The sequence below is a fragment of the Oncorhynchus nerka genome, linkage group LG22, assembly GCF_034236695.1.
Source record: "Oncorhynchus nerka isolate Pitt River linkage group LG22, Oner_Uvic_2.0, whole genome shotgun sequence".
Taxonomy (NCBI): Eukaryota; Metazoa; Chordata; class Actinopteri; order Salmoniformes; family Salmonidae; genus Oncorhynchus; species Oncorhynchus nerka.
This window is the reverse complement of record NC_088417.1, coordinates 7,988,488-8,010,360: the sequence shown is the minus strand read 5'-3', so window position 1 is coordinate 8,010,360 and position 21,873 is coordinate 7,988,488. Positions and strand designations below refer to the sequence as shown.

Sequence of the window (21,873 nt, the reverse complement as noted above, 5' to 3'; positions counted from 1 at the left end):
GGGGTGAATAGAAAGTAAGGAAAACAGCAGAGGTTTCACATATCTACAATATAAGGACTTTATTTGACATTTAACAACAATAAAGACTTCCTGTTGCTCATCTGTCTGGAAATAGTCATTGTTAATAACCAACATTTTATTGTCACATGTTTCGTAAACAACGGGTGTAGACTAACAGTCACGTGGCGAACAACGGGTGTAGACTAACAGTCACGTGGTGAACAACGGGTGTAGACTAACAGTCACGTGGTGAACAGCGGGTGTAGACTAACAGTCGCGTGGTGAACAGCGGGTGTAGACTAACAGTCGCGTGGTGAACAGCGGGTGTAGACTAACAGTCGCGTGGTGAACAGCGGGTGTAGACTAACAGTCGCGTGGTGAACAGCGGGTGTAGACTAACAGTCGCGTGGTGAACAGCGGGTGTAGAACAGTCGCGTGGCGGGTGTAGGCTACAGCGTGGTGAACAGCGGTGTAGGCTAACAGTCGCGTGCGGTGAACAGCGGGTGTAGGCTAACAGTCGCGTGGTGAACAGCGGGTGTAGGCTAACAGTCGCATGGTGAACAGCGGGTGTAGGATAACAGTCGCGTGGTGAACAGCGGGTGTAGGCTAACAGTCGCGTGGTGAACAGCGGGTGTAGGATAACAGTCGCGTGGTGAACAGCGGGTGTAGGATAACAGTCGCGTGGTGAACAGCGGGTGTAGGATAACAGTCGCGTGGTGAACAGCGGGTGTAGGATAACAGTCGCGTGGTGAACAGCGGGTGTAGGCTAACAGTCGCGTGGTGAACAGCGGGTGTCGGCTAACAGTCGCGTGGTGAACAGCGGTGTAGGCTAACAGTCGCGTGGTGAACAGCGGGTGTCGGCTAACAGTCGCGTGGTGAACAGCGGGTGTCGGCTAACAGTCGCGTGGTGAACAGCGGGTGTCGGCTAACAGTCGCGTGGTGAACAGCGGGTGTCGTCGCGTGGTGAACAGTGTCGGTGAACAGCGGGTGTCGGCTAACAGTCGCGTGGTGAACAGCGGGTGTCGGCTAACAGTCGCGTGGTGAACAGCGGGTGTCGGCTAACAGTCGCGTGGTGAACAGCGGGTGTCGGCTAACAGTCGCGTGGTGAACAGCGGGTGTCGGCTAACAGTCGCGTGGTGAACAGCGGGTGTCGGCTAACAGTCGCGTGGTGAACAGCGGGTGTCGGCTAACAGTGGTGAACGCGTGGTGGTGAACAGCGGGTGTCGGGCAACAGTCGCGTGGTGAACAGTCGCGTGGTGAACAGCGGGTGTCGGCTAACAGTCGCGTGGTGAACAGCGGGTGTAGGCTAACAGTGAAATGCTTACTGACGGGTCCTTTTCGTACAATATAAATAGTGACACAGGGAATAAATACTATTAATTACCACATGAGGACATGACTCTCTCAACTGGTTGAATCTGTGAGGGGGGGAGTCAATCCCTTGCTTTTCAACACTCTATGCAACCAGTATTGATAGACTTACTGTATCTGGTTAATTCTGGTTAATAGGTGTTAATAGGTGTTCATGTTGCAGTGGCCTAGTAAACATTTCCAGGAGAAGCGCTTCAAACACTTAAGGAGACCCGACAGTGACTAGAATCCTTTTACTGTGGTGTGGAGCTGCTCCTCCCTTACTCTTGGTTTAGCATTCTTTTCAAAAAACAAGATTGATTTGATTTAGTCATATTCTTTAACTTTGATTTTTGGTTTTGAGATGGGGACGTGAATCCAACTGATTTAAAAAAAAAAAAAAAAATACTTGTAGATTCCATTTGAAATCAACCAAAGTTTGATGTATTGTCTGTTTTTGTAGTTTAATCCTGGGTTTAATTTAATGAATAGTTGTTGATGTCTTCCCAAATGCTATATAGGCCTAAATAGCATCATTGATTATATGATTGATAAAGTATGGTTATATTTTCATTAGCAAGGGTTAGCCTGTGTTTAATTTCATTGGGTATTAGAAACACAGTTTGAGATCATTGTGAGGGGATTTTGCCAGTGGTTGAATGAGGAATTAGGCTTCCTGGGAAAATGTTGTTCGAGGTTGCAACAGTAACCTCAGCGAAGGGTCAGTTGAATTGTTTTGTTGTTGAAACTATGAATTTAGCAGTATAGATTTTATTGTTTTGAGCAAAATAACACATCATTAGCATGGCAAAATGTGTACAATTGCAGGAAATTAGCTTCAAAACATCCTTTTCTCATCTCCACAAGCAATTATTTTTGAATTACGGGAATTCGGCTCATTTTCTCATTAACCCACAGTAGTAAACATAAACCACTGACTTCCATGTGCACTAACATACACAACCTTGTCCTACCTTCAGATTGTTCTGCATAACATCCTATTCTCTTCCCAACGGTAGAAATATGACAAGATATATCAGATATATCAGAATAATATATTCAGCAATAGATGAGAGCGAGAGAGAATCGCTAGATGATGCCGCAAAGTGGTATGGGTATCGCCGCCGTCACTCGGTCACGCCATTACCGTTGTTATCAACGTTGAACAGACGCCGCGGCCACACTGACGTCCTGAAGTAGAACTGGTGGCTGCCCACTGGGCACAGACGTCATTTCAACGTCTAGTTTTGATGTACATTTGGTTGAGTTGTCAACGAAGTTGAGTTCGATGTGTGAATCTACACAAAATGTCACCACGTCATTGGATTTAGGTAAACATTTGGGTGAAAAAAAAGACTACATTCTCGAACGGTGATAATCAGTTTCCCACATTGATTCAGTGGGTAATGACTTTAAATGGGTGATAATGACTGTTTCAGCCTTAATTCAAAATGGATTAAATTAAACAAACATTCTCACCCATCTACACACAATAATGAAAAACTGGAAATGTTAGATATTTATGTATTTCATTTTCAATAAATTTGCTAACTTACATAAATATTCACACCCCTGAGTCAATATTTTGTAGAAGCACCTTTGACAGCTGTCAGTATTTCTGGGTAATTCTCTAAGAGCTTTGCACACATTCGATTGTGCAACATTTGCCCATTTTATTATTTTCAAAATTATTCAGTCTCTGTCAAGTTGGTTGCTGATTATTGCTAGACAACCATTTTCAGGTCTTAACTGTACCTCAGCCATTCAGGAAGTAGATTTAAGTCAAAACTATAACTCAGCCACTCAAACATTCACTGTCTTCTTGGTAATGAACTCCAGTATAGATTTGGCCTTGTGTTTTAGGTTATTGCTCTGCTGAAAGGTGAATTCATCTCCCAGCCATTTTCAAGTCTTGCCATAGATTTTTAAGCCAATTTAAGTCAAAACTGTAAGTTGACCACATTCAATGTCGTCTTGGTAAGCAACTCCAGTGGCCTTGTGTTTAAGGTTATTGTCCTGCTGAAAGGTGAATTCATCCCCCAGTGTCTGGTGGAAAGCAGACTGAACCAGGTTATTGTCCTGCTGAAAGGTGAATTCATCTCCCAGTGTCTGGTGGAAAGCAGACTGAACCAGGTTATTGTCCTGCTGAAAGGTGAATTCATCTCCCAGTGTCTGGTGGAAAGCAGACTGAACCAGGTTATTGTCCTGCTCAAAGGTGAATTCATCTCCCAGTGTCTGGTGGAAAGCAGACTGAACCAGGTTATTGTCCTGCTGAAAGGTGAATTCATCTCCCAGTGTCTGGTGGAAAGCAGACTGAACCAGGTTATTGTCCTGCTGAAAGGTGAATTAATCTCAGTGTCTGATGGAAGTAGACAGAACCAGGTTTTCCTCTAGGATTTTGCCTGTGCTCAGCTCCATTCCGTTTCTTTTTTATCCTGTAAAACTCCCCAGTCCTTAACGATTACAACATACCCATAACATGATGCAGCCACCACTATGGTTTAAAATGTGGAACGTGGTACTCAATAATGTGTTTGCCTCAAACATAACACTTTGTATTCAGGACAAAAAGTTAATTCCTTGCCACATTTCTTCCAGTATTACTTTACTACTTTGTTGCAAACAAGATGAAAAAAAAAAAAATTGTATTCTGTACAGGCTTCCTTCTTTTCACCCTGTCAATAAGGTTAGTATTGTGGAGTATCTACAATGTTGTTGATCCATCCTCAGCTTTCTCCTATCAAAGCCATTAAATTACCAACATTCAAAACTGTAATATCTTACGCTTCACGGAGTTGTGGCTGAACAACGACACTATCAACATACAGCTGGCTGGTTATACGCTGTATCAGCAGGATAGAACAGTGGCATCTGGTAAGACAAGGGGCGGCGGACTATGTGTTTTTGTAAATAACAGCTGGTGCACGATATCCAAGCAAGTCTCGAGTTATTGCTCCCCTGTAGCTGTTTACATACCACCACAGTCAGAGGTTGGCACTAAAACAGCATTGAATGAGCTGTATTCTGCCATAAGCAAACAAGAAACCGCTCACCCAGAGGCAGCGCTCCTAGTAGCCGGGGACTTTAACTCACCCAGAGGCAGCGCTCCTAGTAGCCGGGGACTTTAACTCACCCAGAGGCAGCGCTCCTAGTAGCCGGGGACTTTAACTCACCCAGAGGCGGCGCTCCTAGTAGCCAGGGACTTTAATGCAGGGAAACTTTAATCAGTTTCACCAAATTTCTAATCGGCATATTAAAATGTGCAACCAGAGGGAAAAGAACTCTGAACCACCTTTATTCCACACAGAGAGGCAGACAAAGCTCTCCCTTGCCCTCCATTTGGCAAATCTGACCATAATTCCATCCTCCTGATTCCGGCTTACAAGCAAAAATTAAAGCAAATATTAAAGCAGGAAGCACCAACTAGATCAATAAAAAAAGTGGTCAGATGAAGCAGATGCTAAACTACAGGACTGTTTTGCACAGACTGGAATATGTTCCGTGATTCCTCCGATGGCATTGAGGAGAACACCACATCAGTCATTGGCTTCATCAATAAGTTCATTGATGATGTCGTCCCCACAGTGACCGTACGTACATACCCCAACCAGAAGCCATGGATTACAGGCAACATTCGCACTAAAGGCAAGAGCTGCCGCTTTCAAAGAGACTGACTTTAACCAGGAACCTTATAAGAAATCCCGCTAAGCCCTCCGACGAACCATCACACAGGCAAAGGGTCAATACAGGACTAAGATCGAGTTGTACTACACCGGCTCTGACGCTCATCGGATGTGGCAGGGCTTGCAAACCATTACAGACTACAAAGGGAAGCACAGCCGAGAGCTGCCCAGTGACATGAGCCTACCAGACGAGCTAAACTACTTCTATGCTCGCTTCAAGGCAAATAACACTGAAACATGCAATGAGAGTACCAGGTGTTCCGAAAGACTGTGTGATCAAGCTCTCCGCAGCCGATGTGAGTAAGACCTTTAAACAGGTCAACATTCAGCCTCACACAGGAAGCGGCGCAGGTCCTAATCCAGGCACTCGTCATCTCCCGTCTGGATTACTGCAACTCGCTGTTGGCTGGGCTCCCTGCCTGTGCCATTAAACCCCTACAACTCATCCAGAACGCCGCAGCCCGTCTGGTGTTCAACCTTCCCAAGTTCTCTCACGTCACCCCGCTCCTCCGCTCTCTCCACTGGCTTCCAGTTGAAGCTCGCATCCGCTACAAGACCATGGTGCTTGCCTACGGAGCTGTGAGGGGAACGGCACCTCAGTACCTCCAGGCTCTGATCAGGCCCTACACCCAAACAAGGGCACTGCGTTCATCCACCTCTGGCCTGCTCGCCTCCCTACCACTGAGGAAGTACAGTTCCCGCCCAGCCCAGTCAAAACTGTTCGCTGCTCTGGCCCCCCAATGGTGGAACAAACTCCCTCACGACGCCAGGACAGCGGAGTCAATCACCACCTTCCGGAGACACCTGAAACCCCACCTCTTTAAGGAATACCTAGGATAGGATAAAGTAATCCCTCTCACCCCCCTTAAAAGATTTAGATGCGCTACTGTTCCACTGGATGTCATAAGGTGAATGCACCAATTTGTAAGTCGCTCTGGATAAGAGCGTCTGCTAAATGACTTAAATGTAAATGTAAATTCAGCCAGACGGATTACCAAGACGTGTACTGCGAGCACTGACCAACTGGGAAGTGTCTTCACTGACATTTCTCAACCTTTCCCTGTCCGAGTCTGTAATACCAACATGTTTTAAGCAGACCACCATAGTGCCTGTGCCCAAGAACACTAAGGTAACCTGCCTAAATGACTATGAACCCGTAGCACTCATGTCTGTAGCAAACCTAGACCCACTCCAATTTGCATACTGCCCCAACAGATCCACAGATGATGAAATCTCTATTGCACTCCACACTGCCCTTTCCCACCTGGACAAAAGGAACACCTATGTGAGAATGCTATTCATTGACTACAGCTCAGCGTTCAACACCATAGTGTCCTCAAAGCTCATCAATAAGCTATGGACCCTGGGACTAAACACCTCCCTCTGCAACTGGATCCTGGACTTCGTGACGAGCCTCCCCCAGGTGGTAAGAGTAGGTAACAACACATCAGACGCGCTGATCCTCAACACGGGGGCCCGTCAGTGGTGCGTGCTCAGTCCCGTACTCCCTGTTCACCCATGACTGCACGGTCAGGCAAGACTCCAACACCATCATTAAGTTTGCTGATGACACAACAGTGGTAGGCCTGATCACCGACAACGACGAGAAAACCTATAGGGAAGAGGTCAGAGACCTGGCCGTGTGGTGCCAGGACAACAACCTCTCCCTCAACGTGATCAAGACAAAGGAGATGATTGTGGGCTACAGGAAAAAGAGGACCGAGCACGCCCCCATTCTCATCGACAGGGCTGCAGTGGAGCAGGTTGAGAGCTTCAAGATCCTTGATGTCCACATCACCAACAAACTAACATGGTCCAAGCATACCAAGACAATCGTGAAGAGGGCACGACAAAACCTATTCCCCCTCAGGAGACTGAAAAGATTTGGCATGGGTCCTCAGACCCTCAAAAGGTTCTACAGCTGCACCATCGAGAGCATCCTGACTGGTTGCATCACTGCCTGGTATGGCAACTGCTCTGCCTCCGACCGCAAGGCACTACAGAGGGTAAGGCAAACAGCCCAGTACATCACTGGGGCCAAGCTTCCTGCCATCCAAGACCTCTATACCAGGCGGTGTCAGAGGAAGGCCCTAAAAATGGTCAAAGACTCCAGCCACCCTAGTCATAGACTGTTCTCTCTGCTACCTTATGGCAAGCGGTACTTTAATAACTCTACCTACATGTACATATTACCTCAATTACCTCAACTAACCGGTGCCCCCGCACATTTACTCTGTTCCGGTACCCCCCCTCTATATAGTCTCGCTATTGGTATTTTACTGCTGCTCTTTAATTACTTGTTACTTTTATTTCTTATTCTTATCCGCATTTTTTAAACTGCATTTTTGGTTAGGGGCTCATAAGTAAGCATTTCACTGTAAGGTTGTAGGTTCACCTGTCGTATTCGGCGCATGTGACTAATACAATTAGATTTTATTTGAAATTCTAACTGTTTTAAAGTCATCATTGGCCTCATGGTGAAATCTCTGAGCGGTTTCCTTCCTCTCAGGCAACTGAGTTAGGAAGGACGCCTGTATCTTTGTAGTGACTGGGTGTATTGATCCACAATCCAAGCTGTAATTAATAACTTCACCGGGCTCAAAGGGATATTCAATGTCTGCTTTAACCATCTACCAATAGGTGCCCTTCTTTGCGAGTCATTGGAAAACCTCCCTGGTCTTTGTGGTTGAATCTGTGTTTGAAGTTCACTGCTCGACTGAAGGCTTTTATAGATAATTGTATGTGTGGAGTACAGAGATGAGATAATCATTCAAACATCATGTTAAACACTTTTATTGCACACTGAGTGAGTCCATGCAACTTATTACATGACTTGTTAAGCACATGTCTACTCCTGAACTTATTTAGGCTCCTTACCATAACAAAGAGGTTGAGTATTTATCGACTCAAGACATTTCAGCTTTTACATGTTGAATTCATTTGTAAAACATTGCTAAAAACATTATTCCACTTTGACATTATGGGGTATTGCTAAAAACATTATTCCACTTTGACATTATGGGGTATTGCTAAAAACAGTATTCCACTTTGACATTATGGGGTATTGCTAAAAACAGTATTCCACTTTGACATTATGGGGTATTGTGTGTAAGCCAGTGACCAAAAAAATCTTGATTATAATTCATTTTAAGTTCAGGCTGTGACTAGGGCTGTTGATGTGACCATATTACCGCCACACTGGCAGTCATGAGTCATGACAGCAGTCAAATTCCATGTGACTGTTGAGTCACGGTAATCTCCTGTTATGCACTCTGGACAACGTTATTTAAACTATGCCACTTTGTTTACATACTCATCTCATATGTATATACTGTACTCGATACCATCTACTGCATCTTGCCTATACCGCTCTGTACCATCACTCATTCATATATCTTTATGTACATATTCTTTATCCCTTTACACTTGTGTGTATAAGGTAGTAGTTTTGGAATTGTTAGGTTAGATTACTTGTTGGTTATTACTGCATTGTCGGAACTAGAAGCACAAGCATTTCGCTACTCTTGCATTAACATCTGCTAACCATGTGTATGTGACAAATAACATTTGATTTGATTTGGTAGTACCCAACTTGCTAACAACCATCAGGTCCTAATGGCCTGGTACTCGGGGCTCTATTGTTCCTCCATCAGGTCCTAATGGCCTGGTACTCGGGGCTCTATTGTTCCTCCATCAGATCCTAATGACCTGGTACTTGGGGCTCTATTGTTCCTCCATCAGGTCCTAATGGCCGGGTACTCAGGGCTCTATTGTCCCTCCATCAGGTCCTAATGGCCTGGTACTCGGGGCTCTATTGTTCCTCCATCAGGTCCTAATGGCCTGGTACTCGGGGCTCTATTGTTCCTCCATCAGATCCTAATGACCTGGTACTCGGGGCTCTATTGTTCCTCCATCAGGTCCTAATGGCCGGGTACTCAGGGCTCTATTGTCCCTCCATCAGGTCCTAATGGCTTGGTACTCAGGGCTCTATTGTCCCTTCATCAGGTCCTAATGGCCTGGTACTCAGGGCTCTATTGTCCCTTCATCAGGTCCTAATGGCCTGGTACTCAGGGCTCTATTGTTCCTCCATCAGGTCCTAATGGCCTGGTACTCAGGGCTCTATTGTTCCTCCATCAGGTCCTAATGGCCTGGTACTCAGGGCTCTATTGTTCCTCCATCAGGTCCTAATGGCCTGGTACTCAGGGCTCTATTGTCCCTTCATCAGGTCCTAATGGCCTGGTACTCGGGGCTCTATTGTTCCTCCATCAGGTCCTAATGGCCGGGTACTCAGGGCTCTATTGTCCCTCCATCAGGTCCTAATGGCTTGGTACTCAGGGCTCTATTGTCCCTTCATCAGGTCCTAATGGCCTGGTACTCAGGGCTCTATCGTCCCTCTAACTTCTCTGTCAATGCAATTGATATCAAAAATCACAGCAAACGCTTATCAACAAATCATCAGGCCTATCATACTTTTAAAAATGCACCTCACTGTGATGATCAATTTGAAGGTTGAAACAGTCGTGTGGATGTTGGATGTTGTTTCAAAGCCTAACACAATGAATTGGACAACACTCTCTAAGGTGATGATTCATTCAAAACATTCATATGCATATTAAATGTCTTTTTAAAAATTTTACCTTTATTTAACTTGGCAAGTCAGTTGAGAACAAATTCCTATTTACAATGACGGCCTATGAACAGTGGGTTAACTGCCTGTTCAGGGGCAGAACGACAGATTTGTACCTTGTCAGCTCGGGGATTCGAACTTGCAACCTTTCGGTTACTAGTCCAACGCTCTAACCACTAGGCTACCCTGCCGCCTCATGCATAGAAGCCCAGAAAAAAAACTGAATTAAAATTATGATTGTGCCATTATATAATACATAGCTTACCACATATTACAAATGTCTGCAAATTTATTACAAATAAAAACAGAAATACCCTATTTACATAAGTATTCAGAACCTTAGTTATGAGACTTGAAATTGAGCTCAGGTGCTCAGGAATTGTCCGTAGAGCTCCGAGACAATGCCTAGTGCTAACTGTAAAGTTTGGTGGGGGAGGTATAATGGCCTGGGGCAGTTTTTCATGGTTGTAATCTCTTTTCCACTGGCTTTACGTCTCCTCATATTCTGGATCTCTGGACTTGTCCATCCACATCAATACAGTCTACAAAGCACTGCTCCTCACTGTCATTCTGGATCTCTGGGCTAAGAAACACAGTTTCTAGTGAAGCCTATGACTTCGCGTCTGGACTCGGTTCTTCATCCAAGGAGCTTTATTCCCTAACTGCACTGTGTAGTGTTTTCATCCTTGTTTAAAAAAAATGGAACAGGCAAATCTATCATCCCTGGTGAAATCTATTTTCTTGTCAATTTATTTAATAATATTTTTTTATTGATTTGTTGCTTATCATTTCTCAGGATGTTCCTGTTCAAAATCAACAGATTGCAATAGTTTGTACTGCCGTGATGCAATGCATGCAACGTTATTAGTGAGTATGTCGCCTGTTTCATTAGTGAGTCTGCAGCCTATTTATGTAGTGAGTCTGGAGCCTATTTATGTAGTGAGTCTGGAGCCTATTTATGTAGTGAGTCTGGAGCCTATTTATGTAGTGAGTCTGGAGCCTATTTATGTAGTGAGTCTGGAGCCTATTTATGTAGTGAGTCTGGAGCCTATTTATGTAGTGAGTCTGGAGCCTATTTATGTAGTGAGTCTGGAGCCTATTTATGTAGTGAGTCTGGAGCCTATTTATGTAGTGAGTCTGGAGCCTATTTATGTAGTGAGTCTGGAGCCTATTTATGTAGTGAGTCTGGAGCCTATTTATGTAGTGAGTCTGGAGCCTATTTATGTAGTGAGTCTGCCACCATGCCCTCAGTCCACTCCTCTAGTGGTGTCCAGTTGTACCGTTCACCCATACTCATCCGACGTAGACTGTAGCAAACAGTTGCAAAAGGTTTTGCATTGGAGACCGTTTACTCCCAAAGGAAACTGTTTTGCAACGAAAATAACTGTCTATTGGACATATTCAGGTGGGTCCCTCTCTGCTTTATCCTGCTGCTTCCGTTTGCTTATGTTTGGTTCCTAGTCAATACGGCCATAACAGAGCTTTTGGGTGGAAGGGCTGGGCCACACATTTTGTCCTGACCCTGGAACACAGTCTCCCCCCCCCCCCCCCCCAGGGAGGAAGTCTGGGCCTTTCCTTCCTGTTCTTCCACCTCTAAGCAGCCCAACACCCTGTTTAAATATAAACATAAACACTTTGAAAAGACAATTCCCGTTCTCACTTTCTCTCTTCCTCGAAGTGAGTCATTTACTGTATCTAACTTGACTGGATTGTGGTGAAAGGACTCATTTTAAGAGGTTCTTGAACCAGGCCCAAATCCCACCCCCGTCTCCCTGTTGCGGATCCCTCACCCACCAGAGGAAAACCTCCTAAACAGGCTGGGGGACTGCCGCTCCCTACTGCACTGTCAGAGCTGTAGGCGTGTTCACTTCATCAACACTGCAGTTAGCTCGTCTTATCTTGGTTTGCTGTCTTGAAAGGAGGTGTGTTTACACCGGTGCCATTCAGACTAGGGAATGCCCTAAAACCGAGTCATGATGTTGACAACTGTCCCTGTTCCCACAACCTTAATTCTCCATTGTGTCATTACTCAGATATGAGCTAAAAACACCTTAAAGTGTTTTTAGATGAAACTGTGGGAAGTTTCCTCTGTTTCACGTTTCGTGGGGTAAAGCAAACTCAATCTACGGTTTGGTTTGTTATTCCCTTTGAATTTGGGAAAGCAAAACTTTATTTCATGGAGGAATGTCCTTCAGATAGAGCAGTGTTTTTGTATTTTATCTATATTTATCCCTCCCTGTCAGACTCCAGTATTTATCCCTCCCTGTCAGACTCCAGTATTTATCCCTCCCTGTCAGACTCCAGTATTTATCCCTCCCTGTCAGACTCCAGTATTTATCCCTCCCTGTCAGACTCCAGTATTTATCCCTCCCTGTCAGACTCCAGTATTTATCCCTCCCTGTCAGACTCCAGTATTTATCCCTCCCTGTCAGACTCCAGTATGTATCCCTCCCTGTCAGACTCCAGTATGTATCCCTCCCTGTCAGACTCCAGTATGTATCCCTCCCTGTCAGACTCCAGTATTTATCCCTATCCTTTCCATAAAAAAGGGGGCTGAATACTTATTGACTCAATACATTTCAGCTTTTCATCATTCATTTATTTTGTAAACATTTCTAAAAGAACATAATTCCACTTTGACGTAATGTGGTATGGGTATTGTGTGTAGGACAGTGACAATTTTTGGGGGACTTTAATCCATTTTAAAATTCAGGCTGTAACAACCAAACTGTGGAAAATGCCACTGTATGTGTGCCTGTCCTCCTCCAGATGGCCCCTGGCTCTGTCACTGCTCTTTGGAGGAACTCTCCCTTCATTCTTCTCTGTTATCACGAACACATCTGTTACTGCGATTCCCTCCCAATAACAAGCCGTCGGAGTCAAACACACTGCCACTTCTTCTTCTGTGGTAGTTAATCAGCAGGGATCTCAGCTCAGAGGGCAACAAGGCTTTAGTCACTATGGCTGTGAGACAAAGCTGATCTTATGCCCAGATGAATGAATGAATATCATACACACAGCTTATCTCTTTAAAATGTTTCCCTTCATAGTGTTGATAGCTGTCTAGAAGATGGTAGTTATACTTTTTCCTCCATCTTTCTGTTTTCACTTAGACTTTTCTTTCTGTTTCAGGGTTTGAGCTCTTCTCTCGTTCTCCCACCTCATATTGCAGCCAGGTATCAAAGCCCCAGGCGGTGCCCTTTGGACTTTGCTTTATGAGTGAGCAGTGAGGGCAGTGTAGGGCAGTGTAGGGCAGTGTAGGACAGTGTAGGACAGTGTAGGGCAGCTAAGATTAAACACGCTGACAACAGTGGCTTGCAAAAGTTTTGTTTTTATTCTTCCTATTTTGTTGCATTACAACCTGTACTTTCAATAGATATTTATTTGGATTTCATGTCATGGACGTATACAAAACAACTCAAATTGGTGAAGTGAAATGAAAAAATGTTTAAAAATAAAAAAATGTTTAAAAATAAATCTGTAATGAAAAGTGGTGCGTGCATACTGTATGTATTCAACCCCTTCGCTATGAAGCTCCTAAATAAGATCTGGTGCAACCAATTACCTTCAGAAATCACAGAATTAGTTAGATTGCACACAGGTGGACTTTATTTAAATGTCACATGATCTGTCACATGATCTCAGTATATATATATATATACACACTTGTTCTGAAAGGCCCCAGAGTCTGCAACACCACATAGCAAGCAACACTATGAAGTTCCGGAAGCTCTTCAACCAGGTCAGGGACAAAGTTGTGAAGAACAGATCAGGGTTGGGTTATAAAAAAAATATCAGAAACTTAGAACATCCCACAGAGAAACATTAAGTCCATCATTAAATAATGTAAAGAATATGGCACCACAACTAACATCAAGGCGGTGGCCCGTTCCTGTAGGTTCATGCTCTACAACATCCGCAGAGTACGACCCTGCCTCACACAGGAAGCGGCGCAGGTCCTAATCCAGGCACTTGTCATCTCCCGTCTGGATTACTGCAACTCGCTGTTGGCTGGGCTCCCTGCCTGTGCCATTAAACCCCTACAACTCATCCAGAACGCCGCAGCCCGTCTGGTGTTCAACCTTCCCAAGTTCTCTCACGTCACCCCGCTCCTCCGCTCTCTCCACTGGCTTCCAGTTGAAGCTCGCATCCGCTACAAGACCATGGTGCTTGCCTACGGAGCTGTGAGGGGAACGGCACCTCAGTACCTCCAGGCTCTGATCAGGCCCTACACCCAAACAAGGGCACTGCGTTCATCCACCTCTGGCCTGCTTGCCTCCCTACCACTGAGGAAGTACAGTTCCCGCGCAGCCCAGTCAAAACTGTTCGCTGCTCTGGCCCCCCAATGGTGGAACAAACTCCCTCTCGACGCCAGGACAGCGGAGTCAATCACCACCTTCCGGAGACACCTGAAACCCCACCTCTTTCAGGAATACCTAGGATAGGATAAAGTAATCATTCTCACCCCCCCCCCTTAAAAGATTTAGATGCACTATTGTAAAGTGGCTGTTCCACTGGATGTCATAAGGTGAACGCACCAATTTGTAAGTCGCTCTGGATAAGAGCGTCTGCTAAATGACTTAAATGTTAAATGTTAACAAACAAGAGAGGGCCGTCCACCAAAACTCATGGACCAGGCAAGGAGGGCATTAATCAGAGAGGCAACAAAGAGACCAAAGATAACCCTGAAGGAGCTGCAAAGCTCCACATCGGAGATTGGAGTATCCTTCCATAGGACCACTTTAAACTGTACACTCCACAGAGCTGGACTTTATGGACTACTGGCCAGAAAAAGCCATTGCTTAAAGAAAGAAATAAGCAAACATGTTTGGTGTTCACCAAAAGGCATGTGGGAGACTCGCCAAAAATATGGAAGAAGGTACTCTGGTCAGATGAGACTAAAATTGAGCTTTTTGACCATCAAGGAAAACACTATGTCTGGCGCAAACCCAACACCTCTCATCACCCCGAGAACACCATCCACACAGTGAAGCATGGTGGTGGCAGCATCATGCTGTGGGGATGTTTTTCATCGGCAGGGACTGGGAAACTAGTCAGAATTGAAGGAATGATGGATGGCGCTAAATACAGGGATATTCTTGAGGGAAACCTTTTTGTCTTCCAGAGATTTGAGACTGGGATGGAGGTTCACCTTCCAGCAGGACAATTACCCAAAGCATACTGCTAAAGCAACACTCGAGTGGTTTAAGGGGAAACATTTCAATGCCTTGGAATGGCCTAGTCAAAGCCCAGACCTCATTCCAATTGAGAATCTGTGGTATGACTTAAAGATTGCTGTACACCAGCGGAACCCATCCAACTTGAAGGAGCTGGAGCAGTTTTGCCTTGAAGAATGGGCAAAAATCCCAGTGGCTAGATGTGCCAAGCTTATAGAGACATGCCCCAAAGAGACTTGCAGCTGTAATTGCTGAAAAAGATGGCTCTACAAAGTATTGACTGGGGGGGGGGCACGCTCAAGTTTAAATGTGTATGCACGCTCAAGTTTAATTGTGTATGCACGCTCAAGTTTAATTGTGTATGCACGCTCAAGTTTAAATGTGTATGCACGCTCAAGTTTAAATGTGTATGCACGCTCAAGTTTAAATGTGTATGCACGCTCAAGTTTAAATGTGTATGCACGCTCAAGTTTAAATGTGTATGCACGCTCAAGTTTAAATGTGTATGCACGCTCAAGTTTAAATGTGTATGCACGCTCAAGTTTAAATGTGTATGCATGCTCAAGTTTAAATGTGTATGCACGCTCAAGTTTAAATGTGTTTGTCTTTTATTGTGTTTCACAAAACATATTTTGCATCTTCAAAGTGGGTGGCATGTTGTGTAAATCAAATGATACAACCCCCCCCCCCAAAATCAATTTTTATTCCAGGTTGTAAGGCAACAAAATAGGAAAAATGCCAAGGGGGTTGAATACTTTCGCAAGCCACTGTCTATGCTGCATCCTGTCACTATGCCTGTCTTTCCTTTCTAGTGGGCTTGAAAAGGTCACAGGCATGATAATGAAGTATACTGTCTTGTGAAAAGGTCACAGGCATGATAATGAAGTATACTGTAGCTATCTTGTGAAAAGGTCACACACCTCAATCAGCTTCAAAATGGATGTCAATTCAATGAGACATTGATGTTTTTTTTTGCTGAATCTTGGGTAACATTTTACTTGACACACAGCGTCATAGTAACATTACGACACGGTCATAACCTTATGACACCTACATACGAGTGTCAAAACCCACAAAACCTAATGTACCACAAAACATTCCATTACATTATATAACAGTTTATGAAATTGACCATATTCATTTAGCATTATAATTGCACGTGTATTGATGCTCTGGTTGCTGATGACTGGGATGAATTCAGGAGCAGATTTCAAGAGCAGGACAAGACACCCTCTGTGACTGATGACTGGGATGAATGTAGGATCAGATTTCAGGAGCAGGACAAGACACCCTCTGTGACTGATGACTGGGATGAATGTAGGAGCAGATTTCAGGAGCAGGACAAGACACCCTCTGTGACTGATGACTGGGATGAATGTAGGAGCAGATTTCAGGAGCAGGACAAGACACCCTCTGTGACTGATGACTGATATAAGGGCATGTACGTGATTGGCCTATCTGGCCTTTTATGATTATGATGTCATAATGATTATGATGTCATAATGATTATGATGTCATAAGTTATTTAAAATATGATGATTTAAAAAAAACATGATTGTTAGATAAACTAATTACAACAATAACAGAGGACTTAATTTCTTAACTTTCAAAACGAAAGGAAACTTCTTGGCAAGGAAAAACACATTGGAATAAATGTGTGGTTTTGACACTGTTATGTAGGTGTCATAACCAGCCATAAAAATAACACTATGTCACAACAGGTCTAAATAGATGTGTCATGTCAGTGTTATGACCATGTTATGACAGGTTATGACCGTGTCGTAATGTACTATGACGCTGTGTGTCAAGTATAGCGTTACCAAATCTTGTGATGCACCTCTGAACCAGGGTTCTAGAAAATAAGCCTTGTGTCGACCAGACTAACATGGTCATCTGTAGCTCAGGTGGTAGAGCATGACACGCCAGGATAGTGTGTTCGCTTCCCGGCGGGCACCCGTACCTAAAACGTATACCCGCATGACTGTAAGTCGCGTTTGGATAAAAGCATCTGCTAAATTGCATATATTATTTGTGTAACATTTTGCGTCTTCCTCTGTCGCTCTCTCTCTACCTCTCTCTACCTCTACCTCTCTCTACCTCTCTCTACCTCCACCCCCTTCTCTCTCTACCTCTACCTCTCTCTTACCTCTCTCTACCTCTACCTCTCTCTACCTCCACCCCCTTCTCTCTCTACCTCTACCTCTCTCTACCTCTACCTCTCTCTACCTCTCAATTCAATTCAAGGGGCTTTATTGGCATGGGAAACACGTGTTAACATTGTCAAAGCAAGTGAGGTAGATAATATACAAAAGTGAAATAAACAATAAAAATTAACAGTAAACATTACACATACAGAAATTTCAAAACAAAGACATTACAAATGTCATATTATACATATATATATATGATATATATACAGTGTTGTAACAATGTACAAATGGTTAAAGAACACATGGGAAAATAAATGAGCATAAATATGGGTTGTATTTACAATGGTGTTTGTTCTTCACTGGTTGCCCTTTTCTTGTGGCAACAGGTCACAAATCTTGCTGCTGTGATGGCAAACTGGAATTTCACCCAGTAGATATGGGAGTTTATCAAAATTGGATTTGTTTTCAAATTCTTTGTGGATCTGTGTAATCTCTCTACCTCTCTCTCTCTCTACCTCTCTTTCTCTCTTTCTCTACCTCTCTTTCTCTCTCTCTCTACCTCTCTTTCTCTCTCTCTCTACCTCTCTTTCTCTCTCTCTCTACCTCTCTTTCTCTCTCTCTCTCTCTCTACCTCTCTCTCTCTCTCTCCCTCTCTACCTCTCTTTCTCTCTCTCTCTATCTCTCTCTCTCTCCAGGCCCAGGACAAGAGGAAAGCTCTGGAGGAGACCAAAGCCTACACCACCCAGTCCCTGGCCAGCGTGGCCTACCAGATCAATGCCTTAGCCAACAATGTGCTGCAGCTGCTGGACATCCAGGCCTCACAGATGTGCCGAATGGAGTCCTCAATCAATCACATCTCTCAGGTCAGGACACACTCTGAGTCTCTCTTGCTTTTTCTCTCACACACACACACACACACACACACACACACACAGCTGTGGTGAATCAACCACTTCTCTCAGGCCAGGACACGTGGACATAGAAATAGACTTACAGTTTATTTTCTCTTAGTCCATGTATAGGGTGGCTTTCTGCAGTGACTATGGGGCCTTTATTGATTAACTGTGTGTTTTGTATGAAGGACCGATTCTCTGCGCCTCCATGCACTCGCTCTGTTTCTCTCTTTTTCTCACACACCCCCACACACCAGGGTTTCTTTTAGGAACATTTTGGTGGCAGACAACGTGACCGACAAATTTACCAGACACATGACAAATTTACCAGACACATGACAAATTTACCAGACACATGACAAATTTACCAGACACATGACAAATTTACCAGACACATGACAAATTTACCAGACACATGACAAATTTACCAGACACATGACAAATTTACCGGACATATGACACATTTACCAGACCTCTAAATGCATTAGGGGGCGTACCACATTAGGGAGTCCACCCACGATGCTCAAAAATCACATTCAGATGATTGTAATTCGTCTTATCAGAATAGAAATTAGCCTGTAAAGTTGTAATCAAATAAAGTAGAATCATGTTAACAAACTAACACGACAGGTTTTTATTGAAAAGCAAAACATTGCCTGTTGCGTTTATCCCTGCTATAAATCATAAATGAATATCATTTTTGGAGAAAAAAAACACATTAATTAAACACAACTTCAAAATATAATATCTGTATAATATAATTTGCGAACAACCTGTCCTGTAGGCTATTTTTATGAACATTTCTGTTAATATATCACAAAACACAAATGTTTTTCAAATACGATCTAGGTCTCTCTAATTTAATCAAGCCTAGGCATGAACATTTGAATGAATAAATAACCGAACATGGCTGTCTTTGAACACCAGGGACTGCCAGCCCCAACTCCCCATTCCACCCCAACTCCCCATTCCAGCCCAACTCCCCATTCCAGGCCCAACTCCCCATTCCAGGCCCAACTCCCCATTCCAGGCCCAACTCCCCATTCCAGGCCCAACTCCCCATTCCAGGCCCAACTCCCCATTCCAGGCCCAACTCCCCATTCCAGGCCCAACTCCCCATTCCCGCTGCAGTTCAGCACCACAGCAGTGGAGAGAGGGGACTCTACACAATGAAACAAACTATCAAATTGATGTTGGAACATTTACAAACTGTCAGGGGTCAGAAAAAAAATATATATACCTTTGTCAGCTTGGGGATTTGAACTTGCAACCTTCCGGTTCTTAGTCCAACGCTCTAACCACTAGGCTACCCTGCCGCCTTTGTCAGCTTGGGGATTTGATCCAGCAACGTGGTTCGTTGAGGACATTTTGAAATGCTCCTTTGAAACGAGGCCCCTTAATGCCATGCATTAATCAAAGCACATGTTTCCAAAACTCAAATTATACCTCACTGTTTTTTTTTTTTTTTTTTACAGTTCTACTGTACGATGTTAATAAATGTTACATCTATTGTAACTCTTGTAGTGTCATGACTTGTGATACTGTATATGTGACTTATTGATAACGAGGCTGTTTCCTGCTATAGGTAGTCGGCTACCTAGTGAGTGCAACATTGTAACTTCCAGATGTGAACAGTTGGCAACAATGTATCGTTTCCAAGCAACTACTGAACAAACTCAACTGAAAAGAACCAATAGTGTATAAAACTCTAGTCTATCAATCAAAACAGCCGATGCTGTTTGGAAGTCGCACTCCTTTCAGTAGCACCGGCCTCGCTACCTTGGTTACGGGGATAATCAACACGGTCTTCGCTCAGTGGGGTACACTTAGCTGAAGTCCTTAATGAGGAGCTCGTGTCTTCTGTGTGATGTAGAAACACATCTGACAGTAATGTCTCAGCAGCTTGAGGATGTCTCATCCTATGAAGGATATTTGCCTTGGAAATTCTTATTTTATTTAACTTTTACTTAACTAGGCAAGTCAGTCAAGAACAAATTATTGTTTACAATGATGGCCTACACAGCCAAACCCGGACAACACTGGGACAATTGTGCGCCGCCCTGTGGGACTCCCAGTCACGGCCGGATGTGATACAGCCTGGATTCGAACCAGTGGTGCCTCTTGAACTGAGATGCAGTGCCTTAGACTGCTACACCATTATTTTGCAATACATTATTTTATTTGTATTCTCCCTGACAATTTGGCCACCAACAATTGTATTTATCGGTTAAAAAGCAAACGGCCAAAAGTCGACCCTGATAGATCAGCTAACTGTTGCCCTTTGCCTCACACTGTTAGTCCAAACTGGGACTCCCAGGCCACAGACCAGGCTCATACTGTTAGTCCAAACTGGGACTCCCAGGCCACAGACCAGGCTCATACTGTTAGTCCAAACTGGGACTCCCAGGCCACAGACCAGGCTCATACTGTTAGTCCAAACTGGGACTCCCAGGCCACAGACCAGGCTCATACTGTTAGTCCAAACTGTGACTCCCAGGCCACAGACCAGGCTCATACTGTTAGTCCAAACTGGGACTCCCAGGCCACAGACCAGGCTCATACTGTTAGTCCAAACTGGGACTCCCAGGCCACAGACCAGGCTCATACTGTTAGTCCAAACTGGGACTCCCAGGCCACAGGCCAGGCTCACACTGTTAGTCCAAAATGGGACTCCTAGGCCACAGACCAGGCTCATACTGTTAGTCCAAAATGGGACTCCTAGGCCACAGACCAGGCTCACACTGTTAGTCCAAACTGGGACTCCCAGGCCACAGACCAGGCTCATATTGTTAGTCCAAACTGGGACTCCCAGGCCACAGACCAGGCTCATACTGTTAGTCCAAACTGGGACTCCCAGGCCACAGACCAGGCTCACACTGTTAGTCCAAACTGGGACTCCTAGGCCACAGACCAGGCTCACACTGTTAGTCCAAACTGGGACTCCCAGGCCACAGACCAGGCTCATACTGTTAGTCCAAACTGGGACTCCCAGGCCACAGACCAGGCTCACACTGTTAGTCCAAACTGGGACTCCTAGACCACAGACCAGGCTCACACTGTTAGTCCAAACTGGGACTCCCAGGCCACAGACCAGGCTCATATTGTTAGTCCAAACTGGGACTCCCAGGCCACAGACCAGGCTCATACTGTTAGTCCAAACTGGGACTCCCAGGCCACAGACTAGGCTCATACTGTTAGTCCAAACTGGGACTCCCAGGCCACAGACCAGGCTCATACTGTTAGTCCAAACTGGGACTCCCAGGCCACAGACCAGGCTTACACTGTTAGTCCAAACTGGGACTCCTAGACCACAGACCAGGCTCACACTGTTAGTCCAAACTGGGACTCCCAGGCCACAGACCAGGCTCATACTGTTGGTCCAAACTGGGACTCCCAGGCCACAGACCAGGCTCACACTGTTAGTCCAAACTGGGACTCCTAGGCCACAGACCAGGCTCACACTGTTAGTCCAAACTGGGACTCCTAGACCACAGACCATGCTCATACTGTTAGTCCAAACTGGGACTCCCAGGCCACAGACCAGGCTCATACTGTTAGTCCAAACTGGGACTCCCAGGCCACAGACCAGGCTCATACTGTTAGTCCAAACTGTGACTCCCAGGCCACAGACCAGGCTCATACTGTTAGTCCAAACTGTGACTCCCAGGCCACAGACCAGGCTCATACTGTTAGTCCAAACTGGGACTCCCAGGCCACAGACCAGGCTCATACTGTTAGTCCAAACTGGGACTCCCAGGCCACAGACCAGGCTCATACTGTTAGTCCAAACTGGGACTCCCAGGCCACAGGCCAGGCTCACACTGTTAGTCCAAAATGGGACTCCTAGGCCACAGACCAGGCTCATACTGTTAGTCCAAAATGGGACTCCTAGGCCACAGACCAGGCTCACACTGTTAGTCCAAACTGGGACTCCCAGGCCACAGACCAGGCTCATATTGTTAGTCCAAACTGGGACTCCCAGGCCACAGACCA

At 45.0% G+C, this 21,873-nt stretch overlaps 1 protein-coding gene across 8 annotated transcripts in view; it reads left to right on the top strand.

Moving 5' to 3' along the window:
* The window catches only part of LOC115117884 (abl interactor 1-like), a 126,900-nt gene that overhangs the window by 14,955 nt on the left and 90,072 nt on the right, over window positions 1–21,873 (top strand). For all 8 annotated transcript variants that reach the window (XM_065006892.1, XM_065006891.1, XM_065006888.1 and 5 more), the window contains exon 2: window positions 17,683–17,850. In XM_065006892.1, the coding sequence (XP_064862964.1) occupies window positions 17,683–17,850 (168 nt within the window). The remainder of the gene's footprint in view (window positions 1–17,682; window positions 17,851–21,873) is intronic.